The sequence below is a fragment of the Bombina bombina genome, chromosome 5 (assembly GCF_027579735.1).
Source record: "Bombina bombina isolate aBomBom1 chromosome 5, aBomBom1.pri, whole genome shotgun sequence".
Classification (NCBI taxonomy): Eukaryota; Metazoa; Chordata; class Amphibia; order Anura; family Bombinatoridae; genus Bombina; species Bombina bombina.
In genome coordinates, this window is record NC_069503.1 from 843,570,951 (window position 1) to 843,596,614 (window position 25,664).

General features: G+C 37.7%; 1 protein-coding gene across 1 annotated transcript in view; it reads left to right on the forward strand.

The window, feature by feature from the left end:
• The window catches only part of RBBP8 (RB binding protein 8, endonuclease), a 353,058-nt gene that overhangs the window by 29,759 nt on the left and 297,635 nt on the right, over positions 1 to 25,664 (forward strand). The window contains exon 2 of the mRNA XM_053715868.1: positions 9,059 to 9,269. Coding sequence (XP_053571843.1) covers positions 9,152 to 9,269 — 118 coding nt within the window. The 5' untranslated portion in view covers positions 9,059 to 9,151. The remainder of the gene's footprint in view (positions 1 to 9,058; positions 9,270 to 25,664) is intronic.

Here is a 25,664-nt window from a genome sequence, read left to right on the forward strand (position 1 = left end):
CGTAGCTTCAGTGTAGGTTTTGATACTAATTTGATACAGGTGTGACAATTAGATGCTTGCGAGATGAAGGGTCATCTAATTGGCTGGTGAGCTTGTTGGAAGGGGAGGGCGTGTTTTTTACATTGATTGGTAGCGTAGCCCTATATAAGGGGCATTTTTATATTATTTCTTTATAACTGATGAAACGGTTTGTCAGTGAAACGCGTTGCATTGTTGTACCATGCTTTAGATTGCACAAAAAAGCATGAGTTGTTTTTAACTACGTTTTATACATCTTTTTAATAAATAAAATTTTGGAAGTTTTTAACTCTCATTGCTGAGTGTATAATCTACTACGCTACCAAGGGAAGGTGTGTCCCCGCACCCCCACTACCATCCTGGCTGCTGATCCTCTGCTTTTGGAGCTGGAGTTTACCTGAGCCCTGTTACCAATCTGTTGGCTTCACACCTGGGGTTCCTGGTACCTGCCTGTGATCAGCTAGCTGGTCTGCTGCCAAAAACCAGCCTGCTCCTATTGGCATAAGAGTGCCTTTGTGCAATGTGAGTACCCTGTGTCTCCAGTTCGTCTATTTCCAGCTTGTGTTACTGATTCACACATACGGCGCCTCTTTCCTTCCTTTTGTTTTTCCACAGTCGTCTCATCACCTATGGTGAAGTCAGAGTGCTGCCTTTTTCAAGTTGATTTTCCTTTAGTTCCTGCATCAAGGACTGTTCTACTCTGTTCAAACTTTTTGGGAACTTTAAGTATAGATTCCTTTGTCAAATATATGTTTTGTAATTATCCCAAATCTACATAATCATTTTGTGTACTAGCCATCCATACAATATTTGTAGCCGTTAATACTGCTTGCCTCAGTGTGGGGTTGCTGGTCTGAACTAAGATCATATAGTTTTCTGCATTGCCACCCATGCTATATATGAGGAAAGATATTTTGGTATATATCTATATAGACACGTTTTTTACATGTTTAACTGACTCGTTAGTTTGTCTATATTATCTATATAGACATATCTGGTCTTTTTGCTTGTAGCGCTTCCTATAGGAGCAAGAGAGATATATATTGTTACATGTTACATATATATTTATTGACTCCTGTTTTTTTACATACATACATGAAACAATGTTAACTTTTACTTAAAGCATTTTTTGCTAATACGAGTATAATGCAAAAAGTTTTCTATTCAAAATTGAAATGCCCTTTTACACATTTCAATTTTGACTATTATGTCCCTTTAAGATCTCATGCAACTCTTTAACAAAAATAATAAACAAGATGCAACAAAGAAAAAATGACTATGCATCCCTTCAATTCAAACATCTGAAGAAAAAAAAAGAGGTAAAACAGTTTTTGCAAACAGAAAGTTGTCAAAGGACATAAAGTAAACTATTTAAGATGTTCTGGTCTGTACCTCTTCATTGCAACTTTTTATGTTTTAGTGTGAGAAGCACGTGTTCTGTTACACTTACAGGAGATACAGCCTCTGGTTAGAAGCTATTATCTCACTGCTTATTTTTAAGAGGAGACTTCATGACCTTTATATGTATAGCTTAGAGGGTGATAATATCATAGAAACCTACAAATATTAAGAAATGTAATACATGTTCGGTAAAAACAATATATATATATATATATAACAAATGTGGACATTATGTAAACACCAGGTGTGATACCATTTTTTGATGGCCACAGAAATATTTATTTATGCTATTTAGCAGACACATGTATTGCATTGTTTTCTATAATGCCGGTGTGCTTAAAGGAACAGTAAACACTTTGAGATGTTAATATAAAATGATAAATCGTATATGTCTGCAATATACATTATTTATTTTGTCACCTTGTCCTGTAATTCAAATCTGAAATTGTGAGCTTTTCAGTTCCTGTTAGAAATGGAAGTGCGAAACACTGTCATATTATTATTATTATTATCGGTTATTTGTAGAGCGCCAACAGATTCCGCAGCGCTATTAACAAAGGCGGAGTACAAAAAAAACAAAAAACAGTTATAGGGATCAAATCGGTAGAGGGCCCTGCCAAGAGTTGCACTGTTGTAGTCAGCTCTTGAGAAGGTGATCAACAAACAGCTGGACTCTTAAGCTTACATGCTAGGGGGGTTCAGGGGATAGCAATGGAGGAGAGGAACTGGTATAAAGTAAGGTTAGCGTAGGTTGTATGCATCCCTAAACAGTAGAGTCTTTAGGGAGCACTTGAAGCTTTTAAAACTAGGGGAGAGTCTTGTGGAGCGAGGCAGAGTTCCACAAGATGGGAGCCAATCTGGAGAAGTCCTGTAAACGGGAGTGCGATGAGGTAACCAGAGAGGAGGAGAGTAGGAGGTCTTGAGCAGAGCGAAGGGGACGAGAAGGAGAGTATCTGGAGACAAGATCTGAGATATAGGGGGGAGCAGTGCAGTTGAGGGCTTTGTATGTCAGAGTGAGAATTTTGTGTTTGATCCTAGAGGCAAGAGGAAGCCAGTGAAGAGATTGGCAGAGAGGCGCAGCAGATGAAGAGCGACTTGTAAGGAAGATGAGCCTGGCAGAGGCTTTCATTATGGATTGTAAAGGAGCTAGGCGGTAGGTGGGGAGACCAGAGAGGACAGAGTTGCAGTAATCGAGGCGGGAGAGGATGAGAGAGTGGATTAAAATCTTAGTTGTGTCTTGTGTAAGGAAGTGTCTAAATTTAGAGATGTTTTTAAGGTGGAAGCGGCAGGCTTTAGCCAAAGACTGAATGTGAGGAGTGAAAGAAAGATCTGAGTCAAATGTGACACCGAGATATTCCACACAGCCATTGGCTGCACACTCTAGTGACACCTATTTATAACTGCCCCTAATTGGCCACAGCAACAGAGAAGGTAACCTAAGATACAACAGACTCCCATTGTTTTAGTCACTAAAACTTTACACTTATTTTGTCAATATTTAAACAGCTAATGAAACTTTAACATATACATAAACATGTTATTCTCAGACTAATATTTTCTTTGAATGCATCATTCTATCTAGCATTTATTTAGTGTTTAATGACCCTTTAAAAACTACTAAATTGGTGTAGGTTGTTGTTTTTGAAGGGGCTGGCATGAGATGATTGCTGCTTCATAACAAAAAAACTAAAGATTAGCTGCAATGCTTTTTACGGCACTAATTCTATTTACATGCTATACCCTAAATCGAAAAGTACCAAAAATACATAATCATATACCACTACTACAATGTTAAACACAGTGTAATTTGAATAATTAAGATCCTTAATGGTTGGTTAATTTTAGCAAGCAGCAACAGGAAGAACTCACCGTAACAGTTTTATATTTCCATTAGAACACCCCTTACATTTTCCCCGTTTATATGTTGCATTTTTACGAGACCAATGTATATCGCCCTTTTTACTACTATTTACTTTACATGTGTATGAGAAAAACGAGCATATGCAAATCCTACGTAGCCCTCTTTAGCCATTTACTATTCGGCTGACCTGCATATGGCCAGGCCTAGTGTTAGGCTTCCACTAAATCACCACAGCAAGCAACAGACCAGTTCTTAGGGAAGTGAAGTAAAAGCTCGCAAACTTCCTGAATGTTTGTATTTCCCGCCCAGTCTGTAGCTGACAGCCTGCTGCACACACATTGTGTGTGTTGTTGTGGTACAGCAGAGAGCGTGTTCCGGATCCGCTCCCAGTACTTTGTACTGGTTTGTGACATGCTGGAGCTGTATGGCGATATTTATGTGCCCGTCATGACCCGTAGTAGGTTCGTATGCCTTTAAACAAGCGGAGATGGTTCTGCCTAACCCCAATAATTTCAGCGGGATCTGATGCGTAATGTGTGTGTACTGCACAGGGCTCTTTATTCTTGACATAGCGAGAACTCTGAATCCAGACAGTGCAGAGAATAAGCTGTAAACAAATATGTTGGCTAGCGTGGCATTATTAACATTTAATCCACTGGCTATCAGATGCTACTGAAACGTATTGCTGCGCATTGCTCTCCAGCCTATAATGGCAGTTGAGGGGTTAGGAAAACTTCCATTCTATAAATTGCCTATCAGTATTTGCGAGTGCCTGCTTGCATATATACATATGTATGCATGCCTGCTTTTGTATGTGTGTGCATATATATATATATATATATATATATATATATATATATATATATATATTATGCATGCCTGCTTTTGTATGTGTATATATATGTGTGTATATATATATATATACTGTATATATAATGCATGCATGCCTGCTTGTATATATAATGCATGCATGCCTGCTTGTATATATAATGCATGCATGCCTGCTTGTATGTATATATGCATGCATGCCTGCTGTGTGACGTGTGTATGCTGTTCATGTGTGCTTATAATGTATGCAATAGCTTTACTGTTTGTATAATCTGTAAATGTATCTACTGTTTGTGTATTGCATGCAGGTGTGCAAACAAATGACTATAATGTACATTATGCTTCTTAATTATTTGTGTTGTTACCATACTGTATACCTATATATATATATATATATATATATATATATATATATATATTATGCATGCCTGCTTTTGTATGTGTATATATATATATATACTGTATATATAATGCATGCCTGCTTGTATGTATATATGCATGCATGCCTGCTGTGTGACGTGTGTATGCTGTTCATGTGTGCTTATAATGTATGCAATAGCTTTACTGTTTGTATAATCTGTAAATGTATCTACTGTTTGTGTATTGCATGCAGGTGTGCAAACAAATGACTATAATGTACATTATGCTTCTTAATTATTTGTGTTGTTACCATACTGTATACAGTATGTGTAACCAAAATGTGTCTTTATTCAAAGCTATTTAGTTTGCACATGTATACTGTGTCACTCATTAGAATGTCTTTACTTAAAGGGACATTAAAGGCATTGGATTTAAGAGAAGTACTGAGATGAAAAACATTAAAGTATGACTGCACTCTGGCTTATATACACAAACATGTATTTATTCCTGGGTGTAGGATGTTAATATGTCTGCTTATATTAGTTCACCTGTCAGTGGTGTATGGAAACTAATCTCTTGTAGAAAGGTAGGGACATCTTATAATTTTACTTGGCAGGAAGGTATACAGGGAGTGCAGAATTATTAGGCAAGTTGTATTTTTGAGGATTCATTTTATTATTGAACAACAACCATGTTCTCAATGAACCCAAAAAACTCATTAATATCAAAGCTGAATATTTTTGGAAGTAGTTTTTAGTTTGTTTTTAGTTTTAGCTATTTTAGGGGGATATCTGTGTGTGCAGGTTACTATTACTGTGCATAATTATTAGGCAACTTAACAAATATATACCCATTTCAATTATTTATTTTTACCAGTGAAACCAATATAACATCTCAACATTCACAAATATACATTTCTGACATTCAAAAACAAAACAAAAACAAATCAGTGACCAATATAGCCACCTTTCTTTGCAAGGACACTCAAAAGCCTGCCATCCATGGATTCTGTCAGTGTTTTGATCTGTTCACCATCAACATTGCGTGCAGCAGCAACCACAGCCTCCCAGACACTGTTCAGAGAGGTGTACTGTTTTCCCTCCTTGTAAATCTCACATTTGATGATGGACCACAGGTTCTCCTCAATGGGGTTCAGATCAGGTGAACAAGGAGGCCATGTCATTAGATTTTCTTCTTTTATACCCTTTCTTGCCAGCCACGCTGTGGAGTATTGTCCTGCATGAAAATCATGTTTTTCTTGAAGGATGCAGACTTCTTCCTGTACCACTGCTTGAAGAAGGTGTCTTCCAGAAACTGGCAGTAGGACTGGGAGTTGAGCTTGACTCCATCCTCAACCCGAAAAGGCCCCACAAGCTCATCTTTGATGATACCATCCCAAACCAGTACTCCACCTCCACCTTGCTGGCGTCTGAGTCGGACTGGAGCTCTCTGCCCTTTACCAAACCAGCCACGGGCCCATCCATCTGGCCCATCAAGACTCACTCTCATTTCATCAGTCCATAAAACCTTAGAAAAATCAGTCTTGAGATATTTCTTGGCCCAGTCTTGACTTTTCAGCTTGTGTGTCTTGTTCAGTGGTGGTCGTCTTTCAGCCTTTCTTACCTTGGCCATGTCTCTGAGTATTGCACACCTTGTGCTTTTGGGCACTCCAGTGATGTTGCAGCTCTGAAATATGGCCAAACTGGTGGCAAGTGGCATCTTGGCAGCTGCACGCTTGACTTTTCTCAGTTCATGGGCAGTTATTTTGCGCCTTGGTTTTTCCACACGCTTCTTGCGACCCTGTTGACTATTTTGAATGAAACGCTTGATTGTTCGATGATCACGCTTCAGAAGCTTTGCTATTTTAAGAGTGCTGCATCCCTCTGCAAGATATCTCACTATTTTTGACTTTTCTGAGCCTGTCAAGTCCTTCTTTTGACCCATTTTGCCAAAGGAAAGGAAGTTGCCTAATAATTATGCACACCTGATATAGGGTGATGATGTCATTAGACCACACCCCTTCTCATTACAGAGATGCACATCACCTAATATGCTTAATTGGTAGTAGGCTTTCGAGCCTATACAGCTTGGAGTAAGACAACATGCATAAAGAGGATGATGTGGTCAAAATACTAATTTGCCTAATAATTCTGCACTCCCTGTACTGTAATGTCAGGTGAAACCACACATTTGAAACTTTGACAAACATATCCGCAACATGTCAGTGTTGCTGTTTACAACAGTATTTTTTTTGTGTGTGGTTCTGCAATTTTCAAATGATGCCTAAACATTTATTGGATATTATATTTACTTAAAGGGCCATAATACCCAAATGTTTAAACACTTTAAAGTGATTCAGCATTGCTGTAAAAACCTGACTAGAAAATATCACCTGAACATCTCTATGTAAAAAAGAAAGATATTTTACCTCATAAGTTCCTCATTAGCCACATCCCATTGTAAAGGACTTCTAAGCAGCAAATCAGTATGTCTGTCCCGGGACAGCGGAAGGAGCAAGCTTTCGTGCACACTCATCTTATTTCTCTATTCAGTGTAAGGAAGTTTACAATGAAATCTCATTAGATCACAGTAAAAGAATCCATGACCGTAGCACTGTTGATGCTGATTGGCTGCTGTTCATTTCTTCATTTATTTTTATTTTTTTACCTGCAGCTGAGCAACTTTTTACACAGAACTTACTCTGCTGAGCTGAGGAAGTTGTGAGGTAAAATATCTTCCTTTTTTACATAGAGATGCTCAGGTGATATTTTCCTGTCAGCTTTTTACAGTTATACTGCATCAGTTTCAAGTGATTTAGCATATGAGTATTATGTCCCTTTAAAGTGATTGTAAATCCTAGAATTTGTAAAACACTAGGATTTACAATTGGAAAAAATAAAAGGGACTTTCATTCATGAAGTATAAAATACTTCATGCTGAAAACTTCTTTATTTGTTGGAAGTGTTCCCCACCCCCACTGAGCTTCTCAGGCAGCCCACGGCAGAACGCTATTTTGCTGAGAGGTGACGTTTCCGCCTCTTAGCCAATAGCTGTGCGGTCTATCCGGCCAGGCGCCAGTTGGAACGCATGGCTATTTGGTAAGAGGTGGAAACGCCACCTCACAGTAAATAGCGTTCTGCCATAGGCTGCCTGAGCAGCTCAGTGTGGCGAACGGTTCCAACAAATAAAGGAGCTTTCAGCATGAAGTATTGTATACTTCATGAATGAAAGTACCCTTTATTTGTTCCAATTGTAAATCCTAGCGTTTCACAAACGCTAGAATTTACAATCACTTTAAGGGAATACTAAACCCACATTTTTCTATCTCATGATTCAGATAGAGCATGCAATTTTAAGCAACTTTCTAATTTACTCCTATTATCAATTGTTCTTCGTTCTCTTGCTATCTTTATTTAAAAATCAGGACTGTAAAGCTTAGGAACTGGCCCATTTTAGGTTCAGAACCCTGGATAGCGCTTGCTTATTGTTGGCTACATTTAGCCACCAATAAGAAAGCATAACCCAGGTTCTGAACCAACAATGGGCCGGCTCCTAAGCTTTATATTCCTACTTTTAAAATAAAGATAGCAGAGAGCAAAGAAAAATTGATAATAGGAGTAAATGAGAAAGTTGCTTAAAATTGCATGCTCTATCTGAATCATTAAATAAAAAATGTGGGTTTAGTATCCGTTTAAAGTAAAAAAAAAAACTGAGGTGATGTTTCCACCTCTTACGCAATAGATGTCCTAGCCCAGGGGTCAGCAACCTTGACTCTCCAGTTGTTTTAGAACTACATTTCCCATGATGCTTAAGTGTTTTTAAGCTGCCTAAGCATCATGGGAAATGTAGTTCCAAAGCATCTGGAGAGCCAAGGTTTCTGACCCCTGTCCTAGCCCATTGGCATCATTGAGAAAATAGCACTTTGTCGTGGGCGGCCGGAGATGCTCAGCTCTGCATAAACTGCAGGAAAATAAAGGAACTTTCAGCATGAAGCTTTTTATACTTCATGACTGAAAGTCCCCTTTATTTTTAGTACTGGTAAATGCTAGCATTTCACAAATGCTAGGATTTACCATCACTTTAACCTTTCATGATTTTAGAGTGTGTAATTTGAAGACCCTCAAATTCACTTTTTTTTTTCTTTGGCATCCATCATACATATACATATCTTCAGCAGCAATGCACTTCTGGGACCTACACGTAGCTGTTGATAGGTGACAATACACATTTGTCTCTTGTCATTGGCTAACCAGCTAGCTCCAAGTAGTGCGTCGCTGCTCTGGAGCAGAGTTTAGCTATATGTTTAATACCTTTTGCATAGGTTAAATACATAGTTAGATACATTTTTATAGAACTGTTGCTTGCATATAAAATATTCAAGATTTTCTTTTTGCACTTTTATGTCACTATCTGGTGTCTAAATTGGTCTCTGTGTATATTTTCTTCATCCTTTGACACTGTGAACCAAGTGACTTATACTATATACATTGTCAGGCATGTTCACCTGTCATGTTTCTATCACAACTTTCTAGCCTCTGTTGTACCTGCCATTTCTGTTTGCATACTTAACATGCTTTTGTATCACTTCAGGCCTTATCCATCTCCAGTAAAGGGTAAATGACTATGTCAATTGAGCAACAAAAAGAAAAGCTAATACATTACTGAAGGTTACTAAATCTCAAGATGAATATGTCTGGAGCAAGCTGCGGTAGCCCAACTTCTACAGAGAGCCTTGCTGCTGGAGACTTGTTCAAGGAGCTGTGGTGTAAACTAAAAGAATGCCATGATAAGGAGTTACAAGGTACAAAATAAAGTAGTATGTTGTTAACTGATACCTATCACCCATTGGCTGTACTTGCTGCCCCATAGAAGCCAACAAAACCCTTCAAAGAGCCATAATAGTAAAAAATGAAAAAGTGACATGCTCTAATCCGTTAAAGCATGAGCATGTAATTTTACTACTATTGACCCTGCTCTACTGTGTGTTTAACCCAAGCAAAGTTGTGTGACTGCCGGTGCCTTTGCAGGGTTTAAACACACAGAAGAGCATTGTCAATAGTCATAAAATGAGATACTCTAATTGTTTAGAGCATGTAATTTTTAAACTATTATGGCCCTTCATACCTGATGCATGAGTTGTGTGTGTGTGTGGGGGGGGGGGTAGTATTTTATTGTTCCTTATAGCACATGTTGGCAAATTAACAAAAAGTTATTTATGAATGTGGGACTAAGCATTTGTAACATCACATGTTATGCATTTAAATGATCGACTATCACAGACTTGCACAATAATGGAACATAACAATTGTATATGCTACAATATTTTAAGTCTTGGTAATATAAAAATGTGATGCAAACTATATACTAGTCCACTGTTCAGGACTGCGTAATCTGCTAAAATGTTGTGGTGTAAATAATAATGGCAAAAACAGATCAAAGGGACAGTAAACACTTTGAGATGGTACTATAAAATGATAAATCATATAAATAAATAAAAACCCTGCAATATACTTTTATTATTTATTTTGTCCCCTTTTCCTATAATTCCATTCTAAAAATGTGAACATTTCAGTTCCTGTTAGAAATGTAGTGTAGAACACTGTTATATACCACACAGCCATTGGCTGCATACTCTAGTGACCTATTTATAACTGTCTCTAATTGGTCACAGCAGAGAAAGTAACCTAAGTTACAACATGGCAGCTCCCATTGTTTTATAGACACTAAAACTTTACACTTATTTTGCCAGTATTTAAACAACTAATGAAACTTTAAAAAATACTTCTACATGTTATTGACAGGCTAATCTTCACTTTGAATGCATCATTATATCTAGCATTATTTAGTGTTTAATGTCCCTTTAATAATTTCACCTCTGTATTGTTGGTTAACTGTTAGGTTTGTAATTCTCAAAGCTGCAGTGTTGTAATTTTATTAAGAAGTCTGGTTAAATCTTTTTAATATGGTCTATAAAGTCCCCCAATATTTCTGTAAAGGTGCACTAAAGTCAAAATTACATTTTCATTGTTCAGAGCGTACAATTTTAAAAAACTTTCAAATTTACTTCCATTATCAAAATGTGCACAATATTTTTATATGCACACTTTCTGAAGCACCAGATCCTACTGATACATGAAACCCATACTTTAGTTCATGAGTAAAATAGACCATACATTTTGAAACACATTTTTAATGTACTTCTTTAACCAATTTTGCTTTATTTGCTTGGTATCCTTCATTGAAGGAGCAACAATGCACTACTGGGTGATAGCTGAACACATTGATGAGGCATATATGTGCAGCCACCAATCAGCAGCTAGCTCCTGAGCCTACCTAGATATGCTTTTCAACAAAAGATACAAAGAAAACTGAGCAAATTTAGCTAATAGAAGTAAATTAGAGCACATGATTATAACCCTCTTTCCATCTGAATCATGAAAGAAAAAATGTGGGTTTGGTGTCCCTTTAATGGTCCTTTATCAGCCACTACAAGAGGCGTGTGTTCTCAGTCTTTTTGGAGTCTTCACCCTGACTTTACCGTCACATATTTTATTTGTTTGTAAATGGATGTGGTGTCCCAAATTCACTTGTCATGAAAATTGCTCTCTTAATCAGTCTATCTGCTTAATAATAAGGGGAGCTAGAACAAGTACACAGATATGATAGCAGTATTACATTTGTATCATCTCTTGTTTTACAATGTGGTAATAGTACAGCCTAAAAGTATGACCTTGTTTACTTGCTGCATGTCAAGAGTGAAATTGAAAATGTCCTCACTTATAATGGTGACTGGGGTATTGGGTAAGTGACTGTCTAAAATGTGATGTGTTTTTTATTCTGTTTAATTCCTTAGGCCTAGATTTGGAGTTTGGCGGTAAAAGGGCTGTTAACGCTCCGCGGGCTTTTTTCTGGCCGCACCATAAATTTAACTCTGGTATCGAGAGTTCAAACAAATGCTGCGTTAGGCTCCAAAAAAGGAGCGTAGAGCATTTTTACCGCAAATGCAACTCTCGATACCAGAGTTGCTTACGGACGCGGCCAGCCTCAAAAACGTGCTCGTGCACGATTCTCCCATAGGAAACAATGGGACTGTTTGAGCTGAAAAAATACCTAACACCTGCAAAAAAGCAGCGTTCAGCTCCTAACGCAGCCCCATTGTTTCCTATGGGGAAACACTTCCTACGTCTGCACCTAACACTCTAACATGTACCCCGAGTCTAAACACCCCTAACCTTACACTTATTAACCCCTATTCTGCCGCCCCCGCTGACCCCTGCATATTTTTTTTAACCCCTAATCTGCCGCTCCGTAAACCGCCGCAACCTACGTTATCCCTATGTACCCCTAATCTGCTGCCCTAACATCGCCGACCCCTATATTATATTTATTAACCCCTAATCTGCCCCCCTCAACGTCGCTGACACCTGCCTACACTTATTAACCCCTAATCTGCCGAGCGGACCTGAGCGCTACTATAATAAAGTTATTAACCCCTAATCCGCCTCACTAACCCTATCATAAATAGTATTAACCCCTAATCTGCCCTCCCTAACATCGCCGACACCTACCTTCAATTATTAACCCCTAATCTGCCGAGCGGACCTCACCGCTATTCTAATAAATGTATTAACCCCTAAAGCTAAGTCTAACCCTAACACTAACACCCCCCTAACTTAAATATAATTTACATCTAACGAAATAAATTAACTCTTATTAAATAACTTATTCCTATTTAAAGATAAATACTTACCTGTAAAATAAATCCTAATATAGCTACAATATAAATTATAATTATATTATAGCTATTTTAGGATTAATATTTATTTTACAGGCAACTTTGTAATTATTTTAACCAGGTACAATAGCTATTAAATAGTTAAGAACTATTTAATAGTTACCTAGTTAAAATAATAACAAATTTACCTGTAAAATAAATCCTAACCTAAGATATAATTAAACCTAACACTACCCTATCAATAAATTAATTAAATAAACTACCTACAATTACCTACAATTAACCTAACACTACACTATCAATAAATTAATTAAACACAATTCCTACAAATAAATACAATTAAAATTAAATATTTTTTTATTTTTTGTAACTTAGTTCTTTTTTATTTTTTGTACTTTAGCTAGTTTATTTAATTGTATTTATTTGTAGGAATTGTGTTTAATTAATTTATTGATAGTGTAGTGTTAGGTTAATTGTAGGTAATTGTAGGTAGTTTATTTAATTTATTGATAGGGTAGTGTTAGGTTTAATTATATCTTAGGTTAGGATTTATTTTACAGGTAAATTTGTTATTATTTTAACTAGGTAACTATTAAATAGTTCTTAACTATTTAATAGCTATTGTACCTGGTTAAAATAATTACAAAGTTGCCTGTAAAATAAATATTAATCCTAAAATAGCTATAATATATTATAATTTATATTATAGCTATATTAGGATTTATTTTACAGGTAAGTATTTATCTTTAAATAGGAATAAGTTATTTAATAAGAGTTAATTTATTTAGTTAGATGTAAATTATATTTAAGTTAGGGGGGTGTTAGTGTTAGGGTTAGACTTAGCTTTAGGGGTTAATCCATTTATTATAGTAGCGATGAGCTCCGGTCGTCAGATTAGGGGTTAATAATTGAAGGTAGGTGTCGGCGATGTTAGGGAGGGCAGATTAGGGGTTAATACTATTTATGATAGGGTTAGTGAGGCGGGTTAGGGGTTAATAACTTTATTATAGTAGCGGTGCGGTCCGCTCGGCAGATTAGGGGTTAATAAGTGTAGGCAGGTGTCGGCGACGTTGAGGGGGGCAGATTAGGGGTTAATAAATATAATATAGGGGTCGGCGGGGTTAGGGGCAGCAGATTAGGGGTACATAGGGATAACGTAGGTGGCGGCGCTTTGCGGTCGGAAGATTAGGGGTTAATTATTTTAAGTAGCTGGCGGCGACGTTGTGGGGGGCAGGTTAGGGGTTAATAAATATAATATAGGGGTCGGCGGCGTTAGGGGCAGCAGATTAGGGGTACATAAGTATAACGTAGGTGGTGGTCGGCAGATTAGGGGTTAAAAAAATTTAATCGAGTTGCGGCGATGTGGGGGGAGCTCGGTTTAGGGGTACATAGGTAGTTTATGGGTGTTAGTGTACTTTAGGGTACAGTAGTTAAGAGCTTTATGAACCGGCGTTAGCCCAGAAAGCTCTTAACTCCTGCTATTTTCAGGCGGCTGGAGTTTTGTCGTTAGAGCTCTAACGCTCACTTCAGTAACGACTCTAAATACCGGCGTTAGAAAGATCCCATTGAAAAGATAGGATACGCAAATGGCGTAGGGGGATCTGCGGTATGGAAAAGTCGCGGCTGAAAAGTGAGCGTTAGACCCTTTAATCACTGACTCCAAATACCAGCGGGCGGCCAAAACCAGCGTTAGGAGCCTCTAACGCTGGTTTTGACGGCTACCGCCGAACTCCAAATCTAGGCCTTAGATTCCAGATGGGGCTGCAACATATTGCTGGCCTCATTGGTATCAAAAGGTTAACTCTAACCTGACTTTTTGCAGTGTAGTCTATCCCGCATTTAACTCCTTTCTTCAAGAAATGACTGCAACCCATTTATAGTAACCCTGTTTTAACCATCCCTAAGAGGCCAAATACTAATTATTTCCCTTCTTGGGTTTGTCCAGTAACTTGATCCTTGGTTACATAGGGAAATCCTTTTTATTTGGCTTGTTAGTGGTGCAGTTGTGTAGTACATCCTTCATGAACCCACTTGCCTCTCGGGCAGGCAATAGTTTAACCCAGGCCTTAAAGGGATATGAAACCCATTTGTTTTCTTTCATGATTCAGATAGTACGTACAATTAAAAAAACTCTCCAATTTACCAATATTATTAAATTGGCTTTATTCTTTTGGTATCCTTTGTCTAGCTAACTCCAGTAGTGCACTGCTGCTAATTAAACACATCAGCTAGCTGCAAATTGTCATTGGTTTAGCTGATAAGAGGCCACCAATTTGCAGCTAGCTCCCAGTAGTCCGTTGCTGCCCCTGAGCCTACCTGGGTATGCTTTTTAACAGAGGATACCAAGAGAACAAAGCAAATTAGATAATAGAAGTGACTTGGAAAGTTGTTTTTAAAATTGCATACATTTCCTGAATCATGAAATAAAATGTTTGGGTTTCATATTCTTTTACACAACTTTATCTGCACCTTTTTAAATTGGCCACTTTTTTAAAAAATAATCTTTTTTTTGATAAAGCAGCTGACATTATAGTGCACTCTGCCAGCTAAGGAGTTAAAGGAACAGTCGACTCAACACCAGAATTTTTGTTGTTTAAAAAGATAGATAATCCCTTTATTACACATTCCCCAGTTTTGCATAACCAGCACTGTTATATTAATACACTTTTTACTTCTGTGACTAACTTGTATCTAAGCATCTTCTGACCGCCCCTAATCACATGACTCTTAGTTATTATCTATTGACTTGCATTTTACCCAATTAGTGCAGTGTCTGCCACTAGCCACGAGCGTGATCACAATGTTATCTATATGGCCTACATGAGCTTGCTCTCCCCTGCTGTGAAAAGCTAATAAAAAAGCAGAGGACTTCAAGGGCTTAGAAATTATCATATGAGCCTTCCTAGCTTTGCTTTCAACTAAGAATATCAAGAGAACAAAGCAAAATTGTTGATTAAAGTAAATTGTTAAGTTGTTTAAAATTACATGCCCTATTTGAAAAATGAAAGTTTTTTTTTTTTTTTTTTTTTTTTTTTTTTTTTGGACTTCACTGTCCCTTTAACCTTAATGCTTTACTTAGTGTTAGGCTAGTACATATGACCTCTGATATTAATGCAATTTAAAATGACTTTGTGGTATAGTCCCATCTGAACAGTCTCCTTTATGATCAGTGGCATTTCAAATGTGTAACATCTAGGTGTTTTACTGGACACTTATGAGTTACAGGGTGCGCAGAGGGGAACTTGAATTGCATCCCTGGATAGCACATGAATAGTGAACCTGGACAGCACTATTCATGTTCCTCTCTGCAGCATGTGTAACTTATATGTCCAGGAAAACATGGCTGAGGTGGCAACCCTGGTAACATCCTGGTGACATGGGATTAGTGATTGGCAGTGCTGCTGCTTTTTTTTTTTTTTTTTTTTTTTTAAATCTTTTTATTAGGGAAAGGACGAATCATACATGGTGTCATGCTGTCTTGAGCCAAAAAAGTTACATTGTAACATAAAAACTTCCATATATATGTATTCCAACATCATACAAAAAACAAGGAATAACCAAAAATAAATTCAAAACATATACATACACAAGACAGCAATTAACATCATCTCTACTGTAGTATTACCATAACGCAGCTTTTATAACATTTCCTGATCAAAATGTTGCTATACTATATATTATAGATTCCCTACTTATTACAAGGATAGACCAAGGGTGTATTGGAACACCGTAGAAAAAAGACCCAGAAGAAAAGAAAGAAAAAGAGAGAGAGGAGAAGAAAAAAAAAAGGGAAAAGGGACCCCAACACCCCCCGCTCTCGATAATCCTCACCCGGCCCCGTCGTTGGAGGGTCCACTAGGCTTTTTAACCACCTCTATAATTCCTTATCCACGAATTAGGGAATATTCCAAGTATTACCAGTTCAGAAAAACTGATCGAAGAAAGGAAGGGGGACAAAATTTGCTTCTGGACCGGAGTTGGAAATGTTGCAATCACGGAGGCCCAACCAATCAAAAAATTTTTTTATTCTGGACTCCTTTACCTGTTGTAAATGAAATGATTCATAAATAATCTGTTCTCTAATACCTTTCAGTATAGAAGCCAAACTAGGAGCTTTAACAGACTTCCAGTTCTTAAAAATAATATGTCTAGTAGTAAGTATGATAATATTAACTATGCGTCTATCTATATTCAATCTGACATCAGTGACCAAAAAAAGAATGTCTTCTAGAGAAAGGGAGTGCTATATCTTAAAAACCCTGTTTACCCAAAATTGTATTTTATACTACAACTGTCGAATCTTTGGACAAAACCATAACATATGAGCCAGATCCGCACATGGGCATGAACATCTATAACAGGCTGCACCTTGTTCTGGATAGAATCTGGATAATTTAACTGGCGTTAGATAAAGATTGTTGATTAATTTTAGATGAGATTCTTTCCAGCCCACTGATATAGGATAACTAGAAGCCTGAGAGAGGCTGAGTACAATCTTCTCTGTATCAATTGTTTCAATAGTCGACCTCCAAGAAGCACATAGTTTATCCATAGCCAGAGTACCTTGTTTGGACAGCATTACATCATAAATTAGAGATATAGATGCCTCTCCCCCTCTAAATTTCTGGATACACATCTTCACGTCTGACCAATCAGATGTGAAAGAAGCGTACCATTTCTGAGATGAGACATAATGTCGGATCTGGAAATACGCATATTGATTCCTACATGGAAGAGCAAACTTTTGACACAGGGTGGTCCAAGGATGAATTCGAAAATCAGGAGTCAACAGTTGAGATATATCTTTAAGCCCCTTCTCTCGCCAATTTTTAAACACCATCTGCTCTATACCCGGAAGAAAGAGTGGGTTACCCATAATCGGCAGGAATTCAGAAAATGCAGGATCAATTTGAAGAGCATGACCAGCTTTATACCAAGCAGATATTATATTCTTAAATGAGCACAGTTTCTTAACATGTATCAGTAAATTTGGAGATGCGCAGTGCAAGAGAGCACACAATGACTAAGGAGAAACCAAGTGTTCTTCAAGAGCATGTGACGAGACTATATTAGATTGGGCAATCCAATCAAATGCAAATTTCAATAAAGTTGCCAAATTATAAAATTTGATATTTGGAAGAGCCAACCCAGCTGCAGGAAATTTATTGGTCAATCTCTTAATTGATAAGCGCGGCTTTTTACCTTTCCAAATAAATTGAGAAAACCAAGACTCCATTTTCTTTAAATCTTTATTTAATATATATAATGGCAGGTTTTGCAACAAATATAAAATACGCGGAAAAATTAATGTCTTGATAACACTTATGGAAGCTGAAATAGAAAGCGGAAAGATCCTCCACAACTGTAAATCATCTTGAATCTTCTGGAAAAGGGGTAGAAAGTTTTCCGGATACCAGAATTTAGGATTTTTATTTATATCCAGACCCAAATATTTGATGCTTCTTACTCTTCTGAACTTACTTACGGTTACCTTCCCCTCTTCCGGACCCAGCCACATTATTTCACTCTTATCAATATTAATCTTATATCCTGAAAAGGAGCTAAATTCCTCCAATACCTGAACTATATCTGGAATAGCAATCGCAGTATTCTGGATAAATATTAACATATCGTCTGCGTATAATAAAAGTTTTAAACTTTGCGTTCCAAGTGGAATCCCCTTTAATACATCTCTTAACCGAACTGCAAGAGGTTCTAGCGCAATATTAAAAAGGAGGGGGGACAACAGGCATCCCTGCCTCATTCCCCTTTGTAAAACAATTGGCGCCGAGATAGTTTGATTGATCAACAGGAACGATCTGGGATTCTGATAAATTTTCCTAATAATTTTGACAAAGTTATCTGAAAAGCCGAATTTAGCGAGTGTACGGAAAAGATGCGACCACGATATACTATCAAATGCTTTGACAGCATCTAAAGTTAACACAGCCCGGTCTTCCACGCCGCTATCAATTCTAAGTGGCTCATTATTCCACATATAATCCACAAGCGTAATTCATTTCCGAATATTTTTCGTCGGATTACGAGCGGTCATAAATCCTGTATGGTCAGGATGAATAAGATTATCCAGACAATATGAGAGTCTGGCGGATAAGACTGACGCTAAAATTTTATAATCAGCGTTAAGCACTGAGATTGGCCTATAAGAAGCAGGGTCCATAGGATCTTTGCCTTTTTTTAAAATTAAAGAAATATTAGCAGCTGTAAAGAGGTTAGAGATAGGATTATCGGAAGAAAAGTAAAAATGTAAAAGTTTAACTAATATGGGGGTAATTTCCTCAGCTAATATTTTATAATACTCTGCGGGTAGCCCATCTGGGCCTGTTGCTTTACTCATCTTTGCAGCTTTTATTGCAGTAATGATCTCTTCCTTATTAAAAGGTGCATTCAACCTTCCCAGATTTTCTGGTTGTATTCTAGGCACCTTGGTCTTAGACCAAAAATTTTCTTGTTTCTTTAAATCAGCAGGGACCTCCGTATAAAGCTGTTGATAGTATAAAGAAAAAGCGTTAGATATATCCTTAGTCTCATTGTAATAGGTTCCCTCTACCTGAATAATGGGAATAAAATTTCTCCTATTCCTAGTTTTAACCAATCTGGCAAGATTTTTTGCCGAACAGCCGTGAAAACTTCTAAAGCGTAGATTAATTTTGTGTTCTTCTTCATGATGTTTTTGTAATAGAAATGCCTCTCTCTCTTTTTTCATTTCAAGATATTTAGACCAATTATGCATCGAACGACTCAAATAATAATTTCTAAAAGCATTCCTGACTTGATTCGTTAATTGGACTTCCTGGGCCCTTTTTTTCCTGTTAAAAGTAACCATGTAGCCTTTAATGGCGCCTCGTATGACCGCCTTAGATGCCTCCCAGAAAGTTTCAATTTTCTGTAAATGGGCAATATTAAATAGACAAAAATCCTTGAAGCTCTGTTTTAACCAGAGTGTGAATCTAGGATTATTCACAAGATAACGGGGAAAGAAAAATGCAGAACCTTTCATATTAGACATAATCTGTCTATCCAAAACTAGAGAAATAATAGCATGATCTGTAACTACAATTTCTCCAATTGCGGCCTCTATTCGCCCAATAGATAAACCCTCTGCTATAAGAAACATATCTATTCGCGAGAAAGTTTTATGAACTTTAGATTCACAAGAGAACTGTCGATCGTCAGGGTTAAGATTCCGCCAGATATCTACCAGTTGTAGTTTTCGATAGAATTTACTAAAATGTTTAGAGCATCTCCTATTCTCTGAGACATTCCTTTGTGAGAATCGGTCCAGCTCCGTACACATGGTCACGTTAAAATCGCCCCCTATAATAAGATTCTGCTTAATGAAAGGAAATAATTTAATTTTAATTTTGTTCCAAAATTCAATTTTAAATTTATTAGGAGCATATATATTACAGAGAATAAACTCATTATTAATGACAATACGTAAGACAATATATCAGGCGTCCACATCTATTTCTCTATCAGAGATTTTATAATCTAAGGATTTATTAATTAATATGACAACACCACATTTCTGTCTTATGGCATTCGTGGCAACAACCTCCCCAACCCATTTAAACTTCAATTTATCAGCTTCCTGTTTACTTAAATGAGTCTCCTGTAAAAATGCGATATCAGGCTTCTGTTTTGCTAAAGTTTTAATAATTAATTTACGTTTGAGTGGGGAAGAAATTCCTCCCACATTCCATGACACTATTTTAAGCTGCATCGCAATTTAAAACTCCATCCTACACAACCTTCTTTGACGGGGGGGGGGGGGGGGGGTGGAGGTAGCGGAGGGAGCTTGGGGGGGAAAAGAGGAAGGAAGAAGAAGAAGAAAAAAAAAAAGGGGGAAGTCTCTAAATTGTTACTAGAGAAAGCAACAACTTTAATTCCATTTCTATCTTCCTTAGAAGTCTGCATTAATTCCGCACTAACTATAAGAAAAGCTATAGTACTCGGCCCTAACTGTCAGTTGATAACTTTTTCACCTCCACAACCTCACGATAAGTTCTTCTAGCCCCACTTTGATCAACAACAATTATATTAGCAGGGTAACCCATCCATGCATTAAATCCTTTATTAATTAGTTGCGACAATACGGTGCCATTAGTTTCCTTCTCGTGGAGGTTTCTACCGAGTAATCCTGGAATAACAGGATTCTGTTATTCCCAAACAGTAAAGGATCAGTTCTTTTTTTAAATAACCTTAACATCTCAATCTTATCCTGAAAATTTAGAACCCTAAAAATACACATTCTGTTTTGGGGCATACCTTCAGGCTGAGATTTTTTAGAGCCGGTTCTATGCGCTCTTTCTATAGCAATTGGAAGCTAATGTTGGGGGAAACCTAATGCTTGAGGAAGTACAAATGATGTAAATTGGAGAAGATCTCCAAATTCTGCAATTTCAGGGAGACCGATTATTCGGATATTATTGCGCCTGGAACGATCTTCCAGATCGTCCAGACGCAATTGCAATTTAGTAATTTTAGCCTCCTGTTTATTTATGACTGAATCTTGTACATTAACTTGATCTTCCACTTCAGACACTCTGTTCTCGACCTCTTGCATTCTTTTTGAAAATTGTTTGACTTCTGTGGAAAGATTAGCTATTACTGCTGAGATTGAACTTAATTCGGTCTTAATAATCTCAGACTGTGGGTTAAATAGATCTGTTAAATGGGTGATTAACAACTGAGTGTCACAATTAGTAGACAATATCTCATTAGAGCTATTTAGGCTTGGGTCAGCCTGCTTCATTTTTTTTATCTTTACCTCTAACAGGCATTTTGGGTGAAGAAGCCTTAGCTTGTGTGATAAATCTTTCCATAAAGGAAAAATGGGTATGGTGCAATCAATATATATATAGAAAAAAAAAAAAAAAGTTAACTACCGTGCAAGGTGACTAAGGAAAAAAATAAAAAATAAATCAACCTACTTAGTTGTGTTTTGAAGGTATACATACATAAACCATGTATCCAGATCTCCTAAATCTCCTATCCTAGGAGAAATACAAAACTGAAATGGAATGTGAAAACCAAACAAAGTGAAATATAAATTAGTCTAAAAGTGTATTAGGACAAAAAACCCCTTTGATAACTCTCCTTCTTGGGGAGAGAACGTGCCGTGATTATTACAAACAAAAATACCTATTGGGTAAAGTAATTTATGTTCTATTACCTCCTCACAATGATGAGCCCAATATGAGGGCAGGGCAACTCCCTGTTACCCTGCTGGAATCAGACCCCACAGTTAGCTAGGACTCATACAAAAAGAAATGCAACATTATTAACATGTCATTTAAACAATAGTTCCTTCTTAAATTCTATTACTTTAAGGCAAATGCAATCAAAATAAAACAATACCTTTAGCCAACCTAAATCAGTAGCTTCAAAAGAGGAGGCCAGGTAAAGGAGCCCCCTGTATTTATGTTGGGTTATATACAACTAGCATCATTTTAAACTGAACAGCCCAAAAAAAACTGATTACTTAAAAAAAAGGGGAAAAAAAAGAGGAAAAAAAAATACAAGGTTCTAAACAGCTGCTCTTAGGTGGACATTAAATAATAGCTGAAAACAGTATCCAATAAGGAACAATAAGTCAGTTTATCTTGACGTCTCTTAGTCCCAAGTGGAAAAGTCAGGTAGATTTAGACAAAGTTTCTATTGATCAAAACAAAGTTAATAAGCAAATGAATATTCACAGCGTCCCTTATCGGATCAGACCATAGTGCCGCACTGTAATCCCTCCAAATGCACCAAGAGCCTTGAGCAATAGTAAGAACACAGTACCTGGGAGCTGATCTCTTAGACCGATAGCCGCTGCTACCTTTGGACGTACCACTCTCACTGGACCCGCCCAGGACTCAGGATACACTGCAATGACCGGACAAGCGTTTTGGTTCCGGTATGTTTTACTCTAGCTGCCGCCCTCCTCTCAGCGGGGTCACCTTCCGCCTCTTCGCCGACTCCTCAGCAGGAACCGCAACACCGATAGCTGCTACCTTCTCTGGGCGCACTACTCTCACTGGTCCCGCCCAGCACTCAGGAAACCGCAACAGCCACCGGTCAAGACTTTCAATTTCGGTCTGTATGCTTTAGGTGCCGCCCTCTTCTCGGCGGACTCCCTTTCAATATACCCTCCGACTCCATGGCAGATACAACCATACACCTGGCCAACCAGGCGGCCAGGTGGGATACCAGGTAGGATACCAGTCTTCCCGGTAAGTCTCCGACAGCTTATTTCTTCAATGTAAGAGCCAGGTATACCGAATGTTCTTAATAAGTTCCCAGAGCGGCAGATAAGCAGTTGATACAGGGCTCCAATCTAGCCAATACATCAACGTCTGGACTCCAGCCCACAAAGCCGCCAAAGTTCAGCTGTCACATAGGCTCTTTGTATGACAATTGATTTGCCACCTTCAAGCTGCCATAGCTACCTGCAGCTCATACATCTTCCTCCAACTCTAACGGATATAGATCAGAAGACATTCCTTGTGGGAGCTTGCGGGGTAAGACCCCAGAGAATGTTTAAAAAACTTGGCAAAAGATTTGCCAGCCACCTCGGCTACGGTGAACTTCAATACTCCAGCGGGCAGTGGCAAGCTCTCCAGGGCAAGTAGCTGGAAGTGGGGAGACAGCGTTCTCTCACCACGCAGGTGTACTAGTGTACAGGTGAACTACACAGCACCTCCCCCAACGGAAGTTCCAGCTTCAGTTGAACAGATTTGCAAGGCTGCTACTTGGTCCTCGTGCTGCTGCTAAGCAGTCAATAATTTTTATCCAGTCACAAACCTTTTCAGAGCTCTACGATGCTTTGTCTATGACGGTTTGAGTACCAAAATAAATGAGTTCCATGCTACAGCCAAGTGTTTTGTTTAAAACCAAAAAGGTACACAATAAATCGTAGAGCTAATTAAAGAGTGTGTGTGTATGTGTGTATATATATGTGTGTGTGTGTGTGTATATATATATATATATATATATATATATATATATATATATATATATATATATATATATATATATATATAGTGTATATGTGTATATATATATATATGTGTGTGTAGAAGAGGGGAAGGGTGCACAGAAAAGCCAGATCTGGGTGCAGTATGTGTTAGCATCAGAAACAAACGAACATTCATGTACAAATGGCCACGCACTTGGTAGAACCTCAATCGATATGAGGTAAGGTTCTAGCGTGGAGGCTCTAATTAGCCTATTCCAGCATCCAGCGTTGCTTCTCACTGCTCCAGAATATTCAGCGTTAGGATGTGCTTCCCCCACAGGCAAACTTTTTCATTTAGAAGCTCTCAGTTTAGCTCTGTTGAAAAGGTAGCTGGAAAGCCCACTGCAAGTGGGAAATAAGACACTCCCCCCCCCCCTTCTTTTGCATATGAAAAGACCCTTTACACAAACAGCAGCAAGCTGGAGAAGGTAGCTGACGGTATTCTCATAAAACTTTCTCTGGTACAGCTGTTTTACCATGCACTTGCAATATCAACAATACAAATTGATATTGCAAGTGCATGGTAAAACAGCTGTACCAGAGAAGGTTCAGCACGTCCAATATTGATCTAGTGTACCCATTACTTTCAGTGGATATTGCAACCGCACTAAATCTCACTGAATCTGCAAACAAGAAATCCAAGACTCCTAACCAAGCCCCAAAGTTTTATGAGAATACCGTCAGCTACCTTCAGTTTGCTGCTGTTTGTGTAAAGGGTCTTTTCATATGCAAAAGAAGGGGGAGTGTCTTATTTCCCACTTGCAGTGGGCTTTCTAGCTACCTTTTCAACAGAGCTAAACTGAGAGCTTCTAAATGAAAAAGTTTGCCTTTGGGGGAAGCACATCCTAACGCTGAATATTCTGGAGCAGTAAGAAGCAACGCTGGATTAGGCTAATTTAGAGCCTCCACGCTAGAACCTTACCTCATATCGATTGAGGTTCTACCAAGTGAGTGGCCATTTGTACATGAATGTTTGTTTGTTTGTTTCTGATGCTATAACATACTGCACCCAGGTCTGGCTTTTCTGTGCGCCCTTCCCCTCTTCTACCCACTTGAGATTTCAGAGATCTCCTTGGGGACACTCGGTCACATTTTGGATTAAGGCTGCAAGAGAAGTGGATCTAATCCTCACCTATATAAAGATTGATTTTCTTTTTTGGTTTTATTTAACCTTATTACAATATAGAGGAGGACAGTGTTAACCCATTTATTACATGTAAAGTATCTGGTTATGAGATACATTTAACTACTGTCTACAAACGTATTGGGATACAATATAACTGTGGGTATTGTTCCATGTAATTGGTTACACTGAATTTACAGTGTGGAAACTGTTTGCCCTACCTGTTGAGAGCTGATACTGTTTGTGTGTTTATTTTTATATATATATATATATATATATATATATATATATATATATATATATATATATATATATAATCTATATCATTGCTGTGATTGATGGCATTCTATATCTGTGTATATACTTAGCTGGAGCATGTATTTATATACTATATGTTGCCTTGTGCATATCTTTCCCAGCTCCAGTGCAACTTCACCCATACTCCTTCTTTCTCCTCAAATAGTGTATTGGCTATTAAACCCTAGGTTACCTGAAATAAGCAGCAATTCAACAGTGATTTAACTTCTTAGTTGCAGATAACACCACAGTAATTAAACCTATTTGTCACAGCAGTGATTTTTAATCCTTTAAAGGGAGAGCATACACCTTGATATTTGTATATAAAATGTTTAGTTATGCGTAATGAAACGTCTTTGCAATATATTTTCATTATTTTGTCCTCTTCATGTAATTAAGTTCTGAAAATAAATTGAGCAATTTCTAATACTGAGAACTTAAAATTCACCCTGCTGACTTCTCAAGGCTAAAGAGACAGTCTAGTTAGAATTAAACTTTCATTATTCAGATAGGACTTGTAATTTTAATCAACTTTCCAATTTACTTTTATTATCAAATTTGCTTTGTTTTCTTGTTATTCTTAATTGAAACTAAACCTAGGTAGGCTCTCATGCTAATTTCTAAGCCCTTGAGGGCTGCCTCTTATCACATGTTTTTTAAATTGCTTTTAACAACAAGAGAATGTGGGCCATATAGATAACACTTTTTGTTCAGGCACAGGGAGTTATTTAAGAGTTAGCACAACACAATGCTAAATGCAACTCAATAGATTTTATATAGTCACAGTCATGTGATCAGGGGGCTGTCAGAAGGTTCTTAGATACAAGGTAATCACAGAGGTAAAAAGAGTATTAATATAACTGTGTTGGTTATGCAAAACTGAGGGATGGGTAATAAAGGGATTATCTGTCTTTTAAAACAATAATAATTCTATTGTAGACTGTCCCTTAACTCCTGCTAGTAATCTGTGCCTAATTGGCTTTAACTGATAACTGCAAATAAATGCTGTGATGAG